The sequence below is a fragment of the Plecotus auritus genome (genome assembly GCF_963455305.1).
Source record: "Plecotus auritus genome assembly, chromosome: 2".
NCBI lineage: Eukaryota > Metazoa > Chordata > Mammalia > Chiroptera > Vespertilionidae > Plecotus > Plecotus auritus.
This window is the reverse complement of record NC_137771.1, coordinates 225,718,133-225,737,232: the sequence shown is the minus strand read 5'-3', so window position 1 is coordinate 225,737,232 and position 19,100 is coordinate 225,718,133. Positions and strand designations below refer to the sequence as shown.

The 19,100-nt window shown below is 40.4% G+C and overlaps 1 protein-coding gene across 8 annotated transcripts in view; it reads left to right on the top strand.

Annotated features, from left to right (window-relative positions):
- The window catches only part of TTC3 (tetratricopeptide repeat domain 3), a gene marked incomplete at its 5' end in the record, with an annotated part of 99,474 nt that overhangs the window by 30,779 nt on the left and 49,595 nt on the right, over nucleotides 1–19,100 (top strand). For 5 of the 8 annotated variants that reach the window (XM_080654941.1, XM_080654935.1, XM_080654934.1 and 2 more), the window contains 10 exons: nucleotides 1,089–1,143; nucleotides 5,705–5,867; nucleotides 6,677–6,722; nucleotides 7,799–7,919; nucleotides 9,435–9,498; nucleotides 11,871–11,928; nucleotides 15,765–15,849; nucleotides 16,124–16,258; nucleotides 16,896–16,976; nucleotides 18,790–18,902. In XM_080654941.1, the coding sequence (XP_080511067.1) occupies nucleotides 5,735–5,867; nucleotides 6,677–6,722; nucleotides 7,799–7,919; nucleotides 9,435–9,498; nucleotides 11,871–11,928; nucleotides 15,765–15,849; nucleotides 16,124–16,258; nucleotides 16,896–16,976; nucleotides 18,790–18,902 (836 nt within the window). Of the gene's footprint in view, nucleotides 1–1,088; nucleotides 1,144–3,092; nucleotides 3,338–5,704; nucleotides 5,868–6,676; nucleotides 6,723–7,798; nucleotides 7,920–9,434; nucleotides 9,499–11,870; nucleotides 11,929–15,764; nucleotides 15,850–16,123; nucleotides 16,259–16,895; nucleotides 16,977–18,789; nucleotides 18,903–19,100 lie in introns of all 8 variants that reach the window. The other 3 variants (XM_080654940.1, XM_080654938.1, XM_080654939.1) reach the window with 1 other exon arrangement.

Below are 19,100 nucleotides of genomic sequence, written 5' to 3'. Positions count from 1 at the left end.
TATTTTTTTTAAATTTTGGATATGAGTCATTGTCAGATATTTGAATTACAAATATTTTCTCTCTGGCTTGCCTTTTTACTCTTGATGTTTTCACAAACAGAAGTTACTAATTTTAATATAGTACAGTTAGCCAATTATTTCCTTTATGGTAAGCATTTTTGTGTTTTGTTTCTAATCTCTGCCAGCACACATGTCACCAGAATGTTCTGTTTCTTCTAAAATCTCGACTGTTTAACTTTGGTATTTAGATTTATAGTCCATCTGCAGGTGGTTTCTATATTTAGTGGGAGGTGGGGTTCATATGATGTGAATGTCCCGTTGACATAACACCGTTTCTTAAGAGTACCTTTTCTCCATGTCTTGTGATGTTACCTTAGTCGTATAGATCAGGTGACTATGTAGGTAAGGGTCTGTTTCTGATTTCTCTATCCCATTCTGTGGATCAGTTCATCTATCTTTAGGTAGTGTTTTCTTTAAAAAAAAAAAAAAAAGTATATAGCCTTTTAGCGGGTATTGTTATGTGGTAGTATGTTACCTAGTTTTGTTCTTGTAATCTCTTAACAGTGATGATTCCCCTCAGGTCTCATTTTAGAGGAGAAAGCAGGCCGAAGAGGTTGGTAACTTCCTCACAGCCCACAGGGATTGGGCTTCCCTGGTTCCAGTCCCCGCTTTGATGCTCTGTCCACTGTAGCTTAGCAGAGGTGTCGTGTGAAAGATCTGGGAGTTGATTTCTGGAGTCTTGCTCATACACAAAAATAGTGCAAAAAACTATACAGCGAATAACAAGCTGGGCATAGATTGAGGTGCAGATAAGTATGCGCAGGAAGTACCCCAGAAATGTGAGAAGTAGTTATTCCTGAGTAGTTGTGACTGTGACTCTGGGTGCCTTTTTCCCTTCGTTTTACTTTTCTGTATTTTCCAAATTTCCTATAATGGACATATATGGATGCTTAAAAATTTTAAAAATACATTTTTTAAGTAGGTTATATATGGAAAATTCAAAAAGTTACAAATAGAAATGTAAGGTGATATATATACCTATATTAAAATAAAAATGTGAATATTTTATTTCTTGTTTTTCTTTTTAGAAATGCACTTGGTGATGGAAAGAGAGCCATTATTCTGAAGAACAACTGGCCCAAGGTAGGTTTCTTTTATATTTTACCTTGGGCAAATAATGCCATACAACTTGGAGAAAAATCTAATCACAGGATGTACATTTGTATGTAAAAATGTGGATAAAATAGGAATCTTCAGTTCCATAGTCAGAAAGGAGGCGGATTGTTTTACAGAGTTAGAGAATGATTTCATCTAGAGCGAGGCTGCAAGTGTCTGAGGGGACAGGTCGCCCGTAGGAATCTTGAGGTCCTTGAGGGCACTTGAATCATTGAGCTGTCAACATCTGCTCCTCTGGATCTATTACAGACCTATTGAAAAGTGAAACGGAAAGCTTAGAAGGAACTATATAAGATGGTGTTTGTACATAAATCCTTAGAGAAAACATAAATTTGACTCTATCAAACTTAAAAACTCTTGTATGTCAAAACACACCATGAATGAAATCATAGTCTGGAAGAAGATCATTTGTCACATATAAAACATATAATTGATAGGATTTATATCTAGAATATGCAAAGAACTAAATAAAAAGCTCAGTAGAAATAGGCCAATAAACAAGCATTTCACAGAAGAATTAATTCTGAACGGGAAATAGAAGAACACTAAGCCCTGTTTCCCAGTCATTAAAATAGTACAGAGACAGAAAAACGAAACCGGGAGAGCAGAATAGAGAGCTCCAAACAGACCTACATGTACATGAGTTAATAAAACAAGGTGATACTGTTTGGGTCGTTCAGATTGGCAAAAATTAACGAGACAGGAGCCTTGAGTACTGGTGAGTGTCTGTACCAACAGGAACCCTCGATAAACCAGTGGGTTGAATTGGTTACAAGCACATTGGAGAGCATTATGATGTGCGTACGCAGTCATTACTTGATTCTAAGCGTGAACCCAACAAACATTCTTGTGTATGTGTGTATGGTGAGATGTACAGGTTGGTCATCGCACCACGTTTTAATGATACAGAAGTGCAAACATCTAAGTATCCATTAATGAAGCAGTGGTGATTGTGGTTTTTCACTTGGTTACTAGGATCTGTCGGATCTATCCCCTGTCTTGAACAACCATTATTTCTCTGACCTCAGACCTTCTGCTCTCCCCTTTTTCACTCCCTCGTTCACTCTTTGTTGGTCCGTTGCTCTCCTTTCAGTTCCTTAAACATGCCAGGCCCACTCCCCACTTGTACTTGCTCTTCCCTGTGCCTGGAATGAGAATGCCTTTCCCCAGAGCACGAGCTGGCCCCTGGCCCCCTGGCTTCCTTTCATTTTCACTGCAGGTCCTCGTCACAGTGAAACCTTCCCTGGCCACAGTGCTACATGCCAACCTGCCCTTCCTAGACTAGTTGGCTCTCCGCTTTCCCTGCTTGACTTTGCTTCTTCTTGGCATTTATTGTTAGTAAACATATTGTACTAGTATGTACTATTTACAGTATGTTGCTTATGGTGTGTGTGTCTCCAGTACAATGTGAGCTCCATCAGGACAGGTTTTTTGTTTGGTTCATTCTTGAATCTGGACTGCCTGACACATACAGGCACTCATTAAGTAAATATTTGTTGACTTAGTGAATGAATGAATTGAATATTAGATTGCAGCTTAAATGAATTAACTGGCTTATCAATAGATTTAAAAAACAATGTTGAATTAACACAGCAGTAAAAGCATAATATTCTAGAAAAATACTTATCAAACTCATGATAGTGTTTGCTTCTGGGCAGTGAGAGACAGGAAAGATTAAAGGTACAAAGGAGAGTTCTGCCATATTTGTGTAGTTTTATTTCTTGCATTAAAGAATATGAAGCCAGTACAACAAAATGTTAACAGTTAATTCTGGTGTTTATTATAGTAATTTATGTTTTCCTAAATTATAAAAATAGTCTGAATTTTTTTTAAGCAGAGCTTCATTAAGACTCAGAAAGATACATGTTTCAGACTTCATTTCTGGCTTTTCATAATTTGCTTTTATTTATTACTAGAGACCCGATGCACGAAGATTCGTGCAAGAATGGGCCTTCCTTACCCTGGCTGCCGGCACCGCCTTCGGTCTGGCGGAGCCCACTTTTCGCTCCGGTCCGGAACTGCCTTTCCGCCTTCCCACACTGCCCAGAGGCCCAGAGCAGCTGGGGCGGGGCGCTCGACGCCTGCGTATGCAAATTACCCTGTCATCTTTGTTGGGTTACTTTGCATACTTGCTCCTGATTGGCTGGTGGGCGTCGTGAAGGTACGGTCAATTTGCATCTTACTCTTTTATTAGTGTAGATTATTTTTAAGTTATTATTATTTTTTAATCCTCACCCAAGGATATGCTTTTGTTGATTTATTTTAAAAATATGTTTTCATTGATTTTTAGAGAGAGGGGAATGGAGAGGGAGAGAGAGAGAGAGAGAAACATTGATCATTTGGCTCCCATACATGCCCTGATCAGGCGCCTTGACCAGAAATTGAACCCTCCACCTTTGGTGAATGGGACGACATTCAAACCAACTGAGCCACACCAGCCAGGGCCATAATTTGTTTTTAAGCCAGAGTGAGTAGAGTCATAGAATTTTAGAGCCTTCAATTTGTGATTCAGGTGGTCTAGGGGTGTAGAATCTGGGGATTATGAAATTTCTCAGGTGGACTTCTGCATCCAACTTTTGGAGTTACTTTCTGAATACATTATTTTACAGATAAAGAAATTAAGTCTCAGAAAAGTACAGTGACTTTGCAAGGAGCCATTACAAGTAAAAGACAAAACTGGATTAAGGGTGATGTTTGTTGCTGTTTTCAATATAAGTCATTGTGCTTGAACAGTCTTTGCCTACCGCTGCACCTGGCATTTGACAACTGCTCCATAAATATTTTCAGAATGAATGGATGGTAGAATTCTTAATACTAAAACCTAGACCATGATACTGGTTTTCCAGATATATCTTTTGCTATTTCAATCTAGTATCAACTTAGAAAAAGAGTACTAAAACTTTTAAAATTACTTGGAGTACCTTATTTAGAATGTTTACTCCTGACTTAGTTTATCAAACAAAATATTTACTCTTTTTTTTTAGAACAGTTTTAGATTCACAGCAAAATTAACAGAAGGAAGGTACAGAGATTTCCCATAATCCCATTACCCCACGCACACATACCCTCCCCATTGCCAGCATCCCCTGATAGAGCGGTGCAGTGTGAAATTGATGAACCTCCACAGGCACATCATCATCACCCAGAGTCCAGTTTAACTTGGGGTTCACTGCCTAGGTGTTGTACATTCTGTGGGTTTGGACAAATTTATAACGACATGTAGCCACCATTGTGCTTCGTAAGGTGTATTTTCATTAAATTAAAGGATAGTTTTCTTTTTTTTCCCCCAATTAGTATTTTTTGTACATTCCTTTGTATTGGATTTATTAGGGTGACATTGGTTCATAAATTACATAGGTTTCAGGTGTACAGTTCTCGAATACATCAGCTGCATAGTATATTGTGTGTTCACCCCATCAAGTTTCCTTCCATCACCATTTACCCCCCTTTATCCTTTTTGCCTCCCCCACCTCCTTTTCCCTCTGGTAATCACCATACTATTGCCTGTATCTCTGAGGTTTTTTGTTTTTGTTTTTGTTTTTTTATCTCACAGAATCAGAATGGTCTTTGTAAAGTGTGCAGTTAAGAGGAAAGAGCTCTGGCCCCAGAATAATAGATCAGGGTTCTTTGGCCTGTGAGTGAGTGACATTAGGCAAGTTCCTAACCTTTTCACTTGGAAGTCACTGCTCACTTGGAGATGCTGTGCCTAAAACGGGAGTTTGGTTTTGTGAGTAGCTGGCTAGAGGAGAGTTCGTTGCATTAGCCCAGGTTTGATCATGTTAGCTCTCTAGATTAAAATGTTCATGCTTGATACAGAAGATTTCCCAAAATGCATAAGTGGGGCCAGCCAGGGCTGTGGTTCTGTAGCAAAAACAAAACAGAACAAAAAAACTGATCATTAGAATTAAGAGTAAATCAGTGGTTTTTGGACCTTTTCTTTCTTAAAGCCAACAAGTACACGTAGAGGGAAAAAAGAATGAAAAGCTGATGAGAGAGCGATGGATAGAGGGCTGGCTTAGCTTTACCCTCACTTGGGCCCATGCTCCTCCTCAGAGGTGGGACAGCTGCTGCACTAGCTGACTGTCCTTCCAGCTCTCCAGTTCCGTGCCTTTCCACACTGTAAGGAGTGTAATCACGCGGAGACGACTACTGCCTTGAAGTATTGTGAAGCCAATTTAAGTTATTTATATGAATGATTTTTATACTTTATTTGGCATAAAAATTATTTCACTCTTTAGTAAAATATAATAAAGGTTGAATTTTTTTCTTTGGGCATACAAAAAATCTCTTTAAATGAAAATACTGATCCCAAGGCAGTTGTTAAACATTATTATGATACTGTTCATCGCTTTTCACTTAGCTCATTTCGGTAATTTTATATCCTGAGCGGTATTAACATTTTTATTTATTTTTCATTGGTAGGTTCTAATTTAACACTTTAAGTTTTCAAGTGAAATATTTTTCCTTATTGATTTCCTTTAACTTAAGCATATTTTTGAGAAAACTTAAATTTATCTTTTTGGAACAGGGTCATTATCGTTACTGTGCTGCTCTTTCTATGCTGGGAGAATATGACTGGGCCCTGCAAGCAAACAATAAAGCTCAAAAACTCTGTAAAAATGACCCTGAGGGAATCAACGATCTAATTCAGCAGCATGTAAAGTTACAAAAACAGATAGAAGACCTGCAAGGTATTTCACCTGAGATTCTTTTGGTTTCAGTCGAATTGCCTTTAAAACTTTTGAGGGTGGGTTTCTTGGATCAATGGAGGACCATAAATCAATTCTCAGATGATTTGAACTTACTTTGTTATCTTGGTTGAGTCACTTAAGTTTCCATTTCTATCTAGAATTATATTTCATTAGATAATTATAAATGATTGATATTTTTATTTGAAACATTCAGCAATGAATTATTATATATTCTTGCATAGAAAATATTCCTTCTTAAATTTTGAAATAAATTACATTCTTTTTGAAACAAAATTGTTTTAAAATTATCTTCTTTATTATTATAGTTATTACCTGAAGAAAAGTCTCTTCAATAGCATTGTTTGGTGTTTTTGCACCAAGTTTGTGGCTGATTTTATATATCTCAGAAATTTGCTGTCCAGGCTAGGAATTCTACAATCCCTTACTCTACACTCTCAGTGTCTTTGCTGTTTTTTCTTCTATGGGTATTTGGTGTCTTAGGGAGCTGAGCTGAGTGTTCTGTTTCACTAGCAAATGTCATCCTACATAACGTGATCATAAGATTCTGAGCTCCTTGAAACAGGTACCATCTCCGATTCACATTTCTAGAGTGCTGCATCTAGTCAGGGATCACACCAATGGGATTTCAAATAATGGCTGTAGAACATTTTGTTAACAAGCTCATCAGCTGAAAGCATCTCAAAATGTGAAATTGGTTAGGCTCACTTCTCAGTTCTCTGAATTTGAAAATCTTTTACAGTATGTGTTACCAATGCACTGTTTACTGTGTATGTGATTGATTTTTACAGGCGGAACATCAACTAGGAATCCAATTAAAGTCTTTTATGAAAGCAGGTAAGTTATTAGGAATGGCTTTGCCCTGTGAGTTTAAGACTCTCTGTGTTTGATGCTTTAGTAGCTAATAGCAACCACAGAGAAGTTGGGGGTGGAGGATGATGGGTGGTTTTTGAAGTGTTCCTGGGTAAGATCAGGTGACCTGTGAATTGCCAAATGTATTTTGCCCACTCTTTTACTGAGCTATTTGCATATGTATGTATTAGCGATCAGTAGCTTTAGCCTATGGGAAAGGAGTGAAATGATTATAGGATGTTACTGTGTTTGAATGGGACCATTTTTGGCCATCTGGATGGTCCTGGCAGCAGAGAGCAGGGACACAGTCTGCCTTTTAACCTTTAGCCTCTTCTGGAAACAACTGCCTCTAGACTCCCAGTATTTTTTTCAAAGGCCAAGATGCTTCCTGTTAGAAATACTAGTAGGCGGCAGATAGACTTGCGTCTGCTTGCAATAAAGCCGATAGCACCCAGGGTCTGCATTTGTTACCTACCAATTAAAGAAGATTAAGCTTTTCCTCACATGCTTAAGATACTGAAGCTGTTAAAACAAGGAGACTTAGGAACCAGAATACACTTCTTGAGCTGTTCTTAATCTATTTTAAGTTTTTTAAATTAGATTTTGGATTTTAATACCAAATGTAAAATAATGTTTATGTATAAAGCCCACTCTCGGAGATAGGGATCATTTGTTTTAATATATATATATATATATATATATATATATATTTTACTGATTTTAGAGAGGAAGGGAGAGGGAGGGAGAGAGAGAGAGAAATACCAATGATGAGAGAGAATCATTGATCAGCTGCCTCCCACACGCTCCCCACTAGGGATTGAGCCCACAACCCAGGTATGTGCCCTTGACCGGAATCAAACCTGGGAAACCTTCTGTCGGCAGGCTGACGTTCTATCCATTGAGCCAAACCAGCTAGGGCAGTAGGGATCCTTTTAAAACAATCTTGTTTTCAAGAAAAAAAGGCTGAATTTGCTGAAACTTGTTTCTTTGAAGGTTAACTTTTTTAAAAAAGCATACTAATCAATAGAAATAAAATAATTATTCCTTTTATCCCCACTCAGAGCCTACACACCTAGTCTACCAGCACCTGCGTTTAGTACTTCACTTAACTTTGTAGAAATCGAAAGAGATTCTGGAGAAAGCTACCACGAAATGGCATACGGTGGTAATCAGCATCTAACGGTAAGCTCAGTTAAAAACTAAAAATGAAATTATTTCCAGTATAGTCTCATATGTTTGCAATAATATTTTGGTGAAAGGGGAAACTAAATATCTTGTTGATATGAACCTTTTTTGCCTATTGATATCAAGAGAATGATTCTGTTTTTTAAGTAAATATTCGGGCTACCTCCTATAATTACATAAAAATAATATTTCATTGTTACAGAATTTTTTTGCAATCACACTTGCATGTTTTCAAACTATTTTTTTCTAAATTTTATTTTACACTTGGATGTTTCTCTTTGTATGCCTTCCATGTCTTTTTTTTTTTTAAGAGAATCTTTTTTTTTTAATACATATTTTTTATTGATTTCGAAGAGAAAGGAAGAGGGAGAGAGAGAAATATCAATGATGAGAGAGAATCATTGATTGGCTGCCTCCTGCACTGGGGATCAAGCCCACAACCCAGGCATGTGCCCTTGACTGGTGGCCAAATCACCCCACCCCTTGCAATGCTTTGGATTTTTCTTTTCCTATCTTTTATTTTTTGCAGACTCCATGGCTGCCCCGCACTGCACTAGTCCATCCACCCACCCAATTTATGCCATGCTGGGCCTGGGAGCTACCCCATCCTCACCTCAGCCCAAGGTGTTTCTGCAGCCTCTGCTGCTCCTCACCGTAGCCAAAGCCCTTGATTCTGTGCTGTGCTCAGCTGAACCTTGGTTTGATGGCTTCTTAGGCACTGCTGGGACCAGGGTCCGAGGTGATCTGCACCTGAGTTTTTCTCTGAACTGTAGTTTGCTCAGAACTCAGCAGATATCACCAAGTCCACATTTATATTTCTCTCCAGTGTCTGATGGGGAAAAGGAAAATGGTGTCTTGGGTTAGATGGATAGTAGTCATTGGAAGGAACTTTTTAAACCCACTCTGTAGTTATATTTGTTCGTTAATAATATCCAAGGATATTATTTTCATTGATTTTAGAGAGAGTGAAAGAGAGGAAGAAAGGGAGGGGAAAAAGAGAGAAATATCAATGTGAGAAAGACACATTGATTGGTTGCCTCCCGCACAACCAATTGGGGTCAGAGATCAAACCTGCAATCCAAGTACGTGCCCTGGACTGGGAATCGAGCCCATGACCCTACGGTGTGCAGGCAGATGCTCTAACCACTGAGCAACACCAGACCAGAGCATAGTTCTTTTGTTAATAATGAAAATCTCAGAGAAGCTGTGTTCATTTAGGGAGAGCAACCTCAGGAAAGATGTGATAGTACTGACTCAGTACTGACCAGCTGCCCTGCCTGGCCTCATGCTAGGTGTCCGAGATGGAATTGTCATTGGAGAATCAGTCATACCGTAATCTGTTATCGTCAGTTATCGTTTTGTTTATTCACTGAGGCTTAATAACCACCTAGCTATTTTAGGCACTTGAATAAATTCGGTTATAATCCACTTTGTTATTTAGCTATTCGTGTCTCTTTATTTTTTCACTTTTTTTTCTTTTGTAAGTCTCACTAATTTTATTTTCATGGGTAGGTGGTAGATGAAGCTTTGAATATAGATGATTGTGACTGTCATCCTGAATTTCTACCACCATCAGGTGAGTTTTTCCCTGTAAATTGTTGCTGAGTTCATGTGATGGTGTCTAAACTTCTATGCCCCCAAATTCGCACAAGCCTCACTTATATTTGCTCTTGTTCTCCTTTTACTTTGCAGTGCTTCTGTGTTAAAACATTGATTATTTGAAACCAGTATTCATTCTTTTCATATTATTTAATCTAATTTTGGAACTCCAACTAAAATTGATGGAAAGGAAAAATGAAGCTCTTCTTGGCTCGCTGTCTAATTTCTATTTGGCGAGGTTTTTTTCCTAAATATATATTTTTATTGATTTCAGAGAGGAAGGGAGAGAGAGATAGAAACATTAAAGATGAGAGAGAATCATTGATTGGCTGCCTCCTGCACCCCCCTCACCCCCGAGACCCAGGCATGTGCCCTTGACTGAAATCGAACTTGGGACTCTTCAGTCCGCAGGCTGACGCTTTATCCTCTGAGCCAAACTGGCTAGGGCATGGCCAGTGTTTTTCAATCTTTATATCATTATCTTCCCCAGCCAAGGAGCCCTTTTATACTTTATTTTTTTCCTAATTGCCTCCCCATGAAATCTTAATACCACAGATCATGTATATCTGTTTATGTACTGTATGTACATCTCTGCTTTATGTACTGTGGTGGGGGCAAAAGTAGGTTTACAGTAGTTCGTATGGAAATAATACAATAATTAATAGTAACACAAGAATAAACTATTTCACGTACTCAGAACTGTAAACCTACTTTGCCTCATGTTGGGGGTGATGACACCTCTACTGAGAATGGATGCTTTAGGCTCATCCTAGCTTACTTCAGTTTTTAAAAAAAATGTATTGATTTCAGAGAAGAAGGAATAAAGAGAGATAAATACATCAATGATGAGAGAGAACCATTGATCAGCTGCCTCCCGAACACCCCACGTAGGGGGATCAAGCCCGCAATCCACGCATGTGCCCAGACCATGATCTCCTGGTTCATAGGTCGATGCTCAGCCACTGAGCCAAGCCAGCAGGGCTCATCCTAGTTTACCTTAAATTGTCTGTGCCTGGTGGTGTGTTTGCTGATGCCCCTAGGAAACAGGCAGACACAGCAGCACCTCATAGACTGGGCATGGGCATCATGGGAAAGGAAGGGCCCACAGAAGCCTCAGTACTGGCGCTTCATTTCTTTCTCAGTCTCCCTTGATACTGCCAGGTTTTGATGGAAATGCATCTAAAGTGGATTACATGCTTCCCTGCCTTTTAAACAGCTTAAGAACATACAGATTTTCCTGATGACTTACTTAAGCTAGCTGTTGTTACCCACAAGTTACTTACCTCCGTCTTTCATGCATTCCTTCCGGGCTCTGACAGGGAGATGGTGACCTTCCTGTTGCCCTCCTTTCCTTTGTTGGTTTTTTTGTTTTCTCTTCAGTGTTTTTGCTTCTGGCAGCCATTTCTGTCTTGTGCTTCCTGCAGTTCTGTCTTCTCTTAGGCTCCCATGCCACATTTCCACCACTTACTCCTGGGCATTTCCATTTGGTTAGCACAGCAGCAGCATTATAAAGAGGGGAAGCGCAGGTGGCTGTCTTCCCTGATGCAACTCTGATAGCACGTGAAAAATCTTTGAGGATAAAACATTTGTCAATATTTCTTGGGCCGTTACCATCAGACGGTACATTTAAATAATTTAAATACCATCCACACTTTAGCATCTTTGTTCAGTGGAAGAAATTGAGGTGCCGCGGTCAGGGTGCAGTGGTTTTGCTGCAGGTCACACAGCAGAAGTCGCACTGGAACTCTTCTGCCTTTCCAGAGCCACTTGCTTTCTGAGGCCACTAGAACCAGCTCAGGCTCACATCCCGTCCTTACACAGGGGCTCTGACTGGCCTCTGCGTCTCTCCCCAAAGCTCCCATCAGATCCACCTGACCCCATTGCTCTGCTCTCTTCTGCACAACTTTGCACGTCTGTCCCCGCCCAGCAGCACACAGGCTCCCTCCTCCTGCCAGGGGACAAGGCTGAGCTCGTAGAGCTGGAGGAGCAAGAGGAAGCACGGGGCCTGTAACTCAGTGTTTCCTTTTCTTCATGGGATTGCTGTTCAGTTATGTCAACAAATGTCTTTCTTGTCATCTGGTTGTAAAGCACCTGGAAACAGAAACTTAGCCTATATCTCTGTATCTGCTCCAGGCCTACACAATAATGACCATTATAATTTATAATAATTTCATAGCATACATAGACAAACATCATCAGTAGCTTCTTTTTTGGCTTACCTGTTTGTAGTTAATGCTCACAATATTACTTTCTTTGCTCTCTTATGCAATTTACTTATTTTTTATTTTACTTTCAAGCTCATAGATTTTTATGTCCAGATTTCAGGAACAAATACTTTTGTATTCACAGGACAGCCTCCAAAATATAAAGGAAAACAAAAATCTCGAAACAATGAGTTGGAGTTCAGGTATGTTTTTATCTAAGATATTGTTTTTTCTGCTAATGTCCTCCTCCTAAGAAAAAAGAAATAAATCTCTTTCAAATAGTAGCTACCTTTATGTGTGTAGATTATGTTGAGTACTAAAGTCCCTTTCAAATACCAAAGGCATGTCTTTTGGAGACAATCATTTTTGACTAGAGAATTCTGAATCCTGGATGTTAATACTGATTTCTGAAAGTCATATTACAGATATATTAGTATTAATTTTTAAAACTCCAAATACATGCTCATAAGAGGAAAAATATTCAGAGAAGTACAAAGTGCAAATTAGTTGCCTTTCCTGTTCACCTTATTGCATTTCCCACACTTGCCCAGTAGCTTCCTGTAGGAACTCACTGCTAACCATTTGTTGGCCACCAGGAAGCTCACTCTGCACGCACAGGCATGGGTATGTGTACAGTCCGAGGCCCTTTTGAGCAGTTATCACTGGAGGCAAGTATTTATTAATGAACCAACCACTTATAAAATCCCCTCTACCGAACATGCCCCTTAAAGTTAATGGTAGGAACTCTTGTCACTTATCTTTATCGTTAATCCCCCATCGCCTACGAAATAGGAATTGACTGCAGAGTGGAATTGTCAGTCGTACAGTAGATGCAGAAGTTAGTGAAGTTAAAAATGATGCTGGACAAGCTGCAAAGCCATTTTTGCCAGTTATACCATTTGTCAGTTTTTTCTTCATTACTTAAGGCAGATTCCTCAATAGATTCTTTGAAGAGAATCATTTGAATATCAAAGCACTAAGAGGAATGAGTAAAGCCCAATTTTTTTAAAAAAAGGCCATTTTTTCATGCTGCTACGAAGTAAATACAAAGCAAGGGCATAGAATATTATGTAATTCTACTAGATGCCTGGTGCATGAAATTCGTGCACAGAGGGGGGCGGTGTCCCTCAGCCCAGCCTGCACCCTCTCCAATCTGGGACTCCTCAAGGGCAGTCAGACATCCCTCTCACAATCCGGGACTGCTGGCCCCAACTGCTTGCCTGCCTGCCTTCCTGATTGCCCCTAAGTGCTTCTGCCTGCCAGCCTGATCACCCCCTAACCACTCCCCTGCCAGCCTGATCGACACCTAACTGCTCCCTTGGCCCGATTGCCCCTAACTGCCCTCCCCTGCCAGCCTGGTCCCCCGTAACTGTCCTCCCCTGCAGGCCTGGTCCCCCCCAACTGCCCTCCCCTGCAGGCCTGATTGCCCCCAACTGCCCTCCCCTGCAGGCCTGATTGCCCCCAACTGCCCTCCCCTGCAGGCCTGGTTGCCCCCAACTGCCCTCCTCTGCTGGCCCGGTCACCCCTAACTGCCCTCCCCTGCAGGCCTGGTCCCTCCCAACTGCCCTCCCTTGCAGGCCTGGTCCCTCCGAACTGCCTTCCCCTTCTGGCCTGATTGCACACAACTGCCCTCCCCTGCCAGCCATCTTGTGGTGGCCATCTTTGACCACATGGGGGTGGCCATCTTATGTGTTGGGTGATGGTCAATTTGCATATTACTCTTTTATTAGATAGGATTATTTCATAGAAAAATCCTGAGTCTTCCTCCACCTTGTGTGTCCCCCAGGAGAAACCAAAACCAAGTATATTTCAATTGTTTGAATGTATAGTTAAAATTTTAACCAGTTTTGTTGAAGATAAATTTAGTTTCCTGATACTTTGTTTCTGTTTTCAAACGAAAGGCTTCTTATTTGATTACTAGAAGCCCGATGCACGAAAGTTCATGCTAGAATGGGCGGGCTTTCCTTTCCCTGGCTGCCGGCACCGCCTTTCCACTTCAGCCGAGCCCGTTTCCCATCAGGCCCTGGAGCCACCTCTTTCCGCTCCAGGAGCCGCCTCTTTCCATTCCGGCCCCGCCTTCCCACGCTGCCCAGAGGCCCTGAGAGACTGGGGGTGGGGCAGAAAGCCTGCATCCCGTCACTCGGTGCCAGTGTATGCAAATTAACCGCCATCTTTGTTGGGTTAATTTGCATATCACTCCTGATTGGCTGGTGGCGTAGTGTAGGTACGGTCGATTTACATGTTTGTCTATTATTAGGTAAGAAGTCTCCCTCCTGGGGTTATTTAGTGATTAAGTGGGATGAACTGGAACATGGTAAATGCTCAGTACACGGACCGTCATTGGATTGGGATCACTGTCCTGTTCACTGTTGTTAGAACCATTCTGGCTGACAGCTTGTTTTATCCCTTTCTGAGTATCTTGTGTGTTGCCATACCAGACCATGGAAATCTACATCCTTCATTTTCATGGCTGCAGGACATTTTACAGCATAGATGTATGTTTGGAGAAATTTCTAGAGTGGCATTGCTCTGTCAAAAGAGATGTATAATTTTTTAAAAATTTTATTTACTGATTTTTAGAGAGAGAGAGAGATAAACATTGATTTGTTGTTCCACTTACTTATGCATTCATCGGTTGATTCTTGTATGTGCCCTAACCAGGGTTCAAATCCACAACCTAACCAACTGAGCTACCCGGCCAGGGCCCGGGGGCACGTAATTTCACTTTGATAGATATTGTCAAATTGTCCTCCCAGAAAATTAATTTATCTGGCACTTTTACACTCTTACTGAGCTGTGAGAGGGTGCAGTATAGTAAAAGGTATATTTGATCTCTGTCCCTGGTCCCTGGCACAGAGCTCCCTTGGAGTTTCCTGAAACAAGCCCCTTTCCACCCTACCTGAGTTTATATTAATGAGGTGTCTCAAGGCTGGGGCTCTACCTTCAGAATTGGGACTGGTCACTAGGAAGAGACCTTTCAGCCCCACCCCCTGGTATCTGAGAAATTCAGGAAGGGGGCTAGGAATTAGGTCATTCACCAATGGCCAGCAACTTAATCCTTTGTGCCTGTGTAATGAAACATGATAAAAATCTCTTTTCGGGGAGCTTCTGGGTGGGTGAGGACATGGAGGTGCTGGGTAGGTGGTCCACTCTGGGACAGCATGAAAGCTATCCATCACCCCCCGCTACCCAGCTCCCTTCCCGTGTGTTTCTTTCATTGGACTTTTCCTGAGTTACAACCTTCATAATAAACTGGTAAACAGTAAATATAATGCTTTCATGAGTTCTATGAGTCATTCTAGGGAATTGTTGAATCTGAACTGGGGTCACAGGAACCCCTGAATTTGTAGTTGGCTCGCCAGAATTGTGGGTAGCCTTAGCACCCCGGTGTGGCTGGTCTGAAGTGAGGGCACCTGCATTGATTCCAGAATTAATGTAAAAATTGAATGGAATTGTTAGACACTCAGTTGGTGTGGAGAATTGGTGTTAAAAATGATAGGCATCTGGTATCAAAAAACACACACATCTGGTGTTAGACGTGGTGTCAGAAGACAGACAGAGAACCGAATCTTTCCTCCCCTCACCAGCACTGGGTCCAGGCTTTCTGAAAGGTTCTATCTCTCATTAGATTTCCCATGAGAGGAGCATCTGTGCAACATCTATGGGGCACATTTCTTGTTTCGGGGCTATGTTGTCATAGATAACCGTAGATTTGTAATAACTGTGGATAATCAGCACACAAATCCTCCTTAATTTGTTTCTTTTTTCAAAAGCTCTTTTTCCAAAGCTCTTTTTTCCATATCATCATAATTAATTTATCTGGCCTCTCTCCACTTGTAATTTCACAGGGATTTTTATTGAGATTTCATTGGATTTAGAGATTAATCTGAGGAGAAATGGCATCATAGTAATATTTCAGTTCAGGAGCTTGTGACTTATTTTACTCAGTGTTTAAAATGACCTTCAGTAAAAGTATTTTTTCTTTATCTAGCAGACTGTTTTATTTTAAATAATTCAACACAACACTCTTCTCTTTCAGTTGTAGTTCACAAGGGAATTTACCAGCAGATTTGAAAAACCTCTTGGAGAAACAGTTCTCTAAATCTTCCAGAGCTGCACACCAGGTACGAAAAAGGCTTTTCCCAAGGAAAAAGCAAACTCTGGGAACAAACCACTTTTCACAAGAGCTAAGTCTAACCATGTACATCTCTAAGATTTGTTTTTTAGACTTTTATTTGTGGACATGTTATTTAATAGGAGATTGCTAAGAAACCAAACTATTATTAATTTAGAAACTGTAACTTTTCAATTACGTTAACCAGGGATTAAAGTAGCGATCGATACTGTGGAATTGTTGCTTCCCAAAGGTAACAATTTGTTTCTTGTTCTGTTTGGCAGGACTTTGCTAACATAATGAAAATGCTGCGGAGCTTGATCCAGGACGGTTACACAGCTCTGCTGGAGCAGCGGTGCCGCAGCGCGGCCCAGTCCTTCTCGGAGCTGCTCAACGGCCTAGATCCGCAGAAAGTAAAGGTAGGATTGCCGTCTCCTAACTCGTCAGCAGTGCTGATGGCTGCAGATGCATGTGGAGGAGAACCAGGGCTCTCACCGCACTGTTACCAGTGACCTTCTGCCCCGCGGAGACAGCCTGAGTCTCCTCCGGTCGGGTCGGGCGTGAGGAGCAGGGTGCGCGCTGACCCGGCCTTCATGCCTGCGCTCACCGGGCGACTCCCTCCTTGCTCTCCAGTTGGTGTCCCTTAGGCCTCCTGGCCTTCTCTCTGGAGAAACCACGAAAGCAAGGTTTTGGACCAGATTTAGTCACATCTTTTCATTCAGACAGAAAGGAATAGCTAGGCAAATACTTCATGCAAGTTTGTAAGGCAGCAAATAAATGTGCCCACGAACATTCAACAGAGAGTAACTTCTGTTCCGCTAATCTGTTATGAACCACGCCTTCAAGGAACTCTGAGACAGTGAGTCTGTGTTTTAAATACTTGATAGCAGTAGATTTTTGCAAAATATATTTTCTAATTCAGTTTGACCTTTATCTCAATCATAGTGATTAGTGAGATTTTATTACACTTTTTTTCTGTTGTGGCTAACAGGTTGGTATGATGCAAATTGGGCAGAATTATCTTCAGATTTTTAACTGAAACATTTTTATTGACAGCAATTGAACCTGGCCATGATTAACTATGTCTTAGTGGTCTACGGACTTGCTATTTCTCTCCTTGGAATAGGACAGCCTGAGGTAAGATTTGTAACAGAAATAATAACTTAAATATGTCATTGATTTTAGGAGATATGTAAACACAGTTGCTTTCCCATATGGGCTTATTTCCATCTGCATACTTTCTTGATGATTTTTTCTGAAATGCCTAAGTTTAATTTAGTTTGTGTTATTTTTTTTTAAAAGAAATTTTATTTTGTGTTCTCATTAGAAAAAAGCTGTCAGATAGCCAGCAGAGATCTACTTTTTGTATGAAAAGTAAAGGACATAATGATAGATTTCAGAAACATGCTGAGGGATAAAGGCAAGTTGGAGAACATAAACATCGTGATACCACTACCGTACTATTTGGAAAACAAACATCATAAGAGTGTACATTACCTAGGGCTGTCTGTGCATCTTGTAAAGGTTACAAACATGAACTAGCCCTACATCCAATTTAAGATAATGGTTGCATTTAGTTATGGAGGAAAGGAGCGGGCCTGGGGAAGTTAGGAAAGAGAGTTCAACTTTGTTTTATTTTTTTTTTAATAAAGTAAAAATGACAGTACAGTATATTTTGTTCTGGGTGGTGAGTACTTGGATATTTTTTATTTTCCAGATTATAGTCTTTCCATAACCACATAGTTATACTGGGTTTTCCATAGTTTTGCGTTTCTGGTTTTTTTATAAAGATTGAAATGGCTCTAGAATTATCTCAGGTGTAATATACTTTTGCTACCAACATGGGCTCCTAACTTCCTTGGCTGGATGAAGGCTTAACTCTAATTGCTACCTAATGAGGAGCAAGTCCTTCTTTATGTTCACTCTCCCCGTGGCCCGCAGTGCCTGCAGTTCATTTTCCTAATGACCTGCTTCTTCCTTGTTCTGGAGGTGACAGGTGAATATCTTCCATTAAGACCTGTCCATTTGTTAGATTGTTGGAGACAAAGTTCATGATCTCAATTCTTTTATTCTTGGCAGAGCAATAATAAATATTTTATTTTTGCTTTTTTGGAATTGAAGAGATAGTTTATTACATTTGTAGTTTGCTTTGAAGTAGTGAGACTGACCACAGAAATAAAACAATGTGATAAAACTTGAACCTTTAAAAGAATTTCATTATTCAGAGTAGCCCCAGCCAGAAGGAAGCGATATACTTACTCCAGTACAGCCCATGCTTAAGACATGTTTACAAAGCCTCCTTTGGAACTGGCCTCAAAGCTTCTAGAACTCCATTTTGTGGTGACATTTCTTTTTTCACCCACAATGGGGTTAGCAGTGTTGCCTGGAGCTAAGTGTCTTTGGATTTTTTTCAAAACAAAATTCATGTAAAGCAGAGGTTTCCACGGTTGAGAATATTCAAAAGAAAACACTTCTGTCTGTGAAGCTGTTACTAAAGGGCTGGTTTTAAGGTTGAGCATTTATCTGCCCGATGCCACAAAGCATGTAGCAACATCATTGGCATGCTGTGCCCCCAAGGAGACAGCACTCAACCAGGATATATGCACGGTGTCATTGTGTACATCATTCTTTTTACCGTGAAGTCACACCATGTGGTGTCGGCCAGCACCACGGGCCTCTGTGTGTGGGTGTAAATGCTCATCTGGTTGGTGATTTGATGTGTTCAGTGCCAGCTTTTCATTCTGGAGCTGAATCACTTTGGGTGTGAGTATCGTACATATGGTCACAATTTATAAATGGCTAAGCAAATGAAATCTGTGAGGTGTAATTTTGCCAAAGAAGTTTTGGGCAGATAGTTGTTTTTAATCTTACACAAAAAGAATCAGCCTTCAGGTAAAATCACTTCCAGCATTTCTTTTGTGTGTGATTATTGTTCTCACTGCCTTTGAAGGAATTATCTGAAGCTGAAAACCAATTTAAGAGGATGATTGAACACTACCCCAATGAGGGCCTTGATTGCTTGGCCTACTGTGGAATTGGAAAAGTATACTTGAAAAAAAACAGGTTAGTAGATGTCCTAATAAAGTAAAAATTTTTTTAAAAAAATTTCTATATTTATAGTACTATATCTATGCAGTGATTTATCAAATGTATTCTTTTTATATATATATATATTTTTTTATCGATTTCAGAAAGAAAGGGAGAGGGCAAGAGAGAGAAACATCAATGATGAGAGAGAATCATCGATTGGCTGCCTCCTGC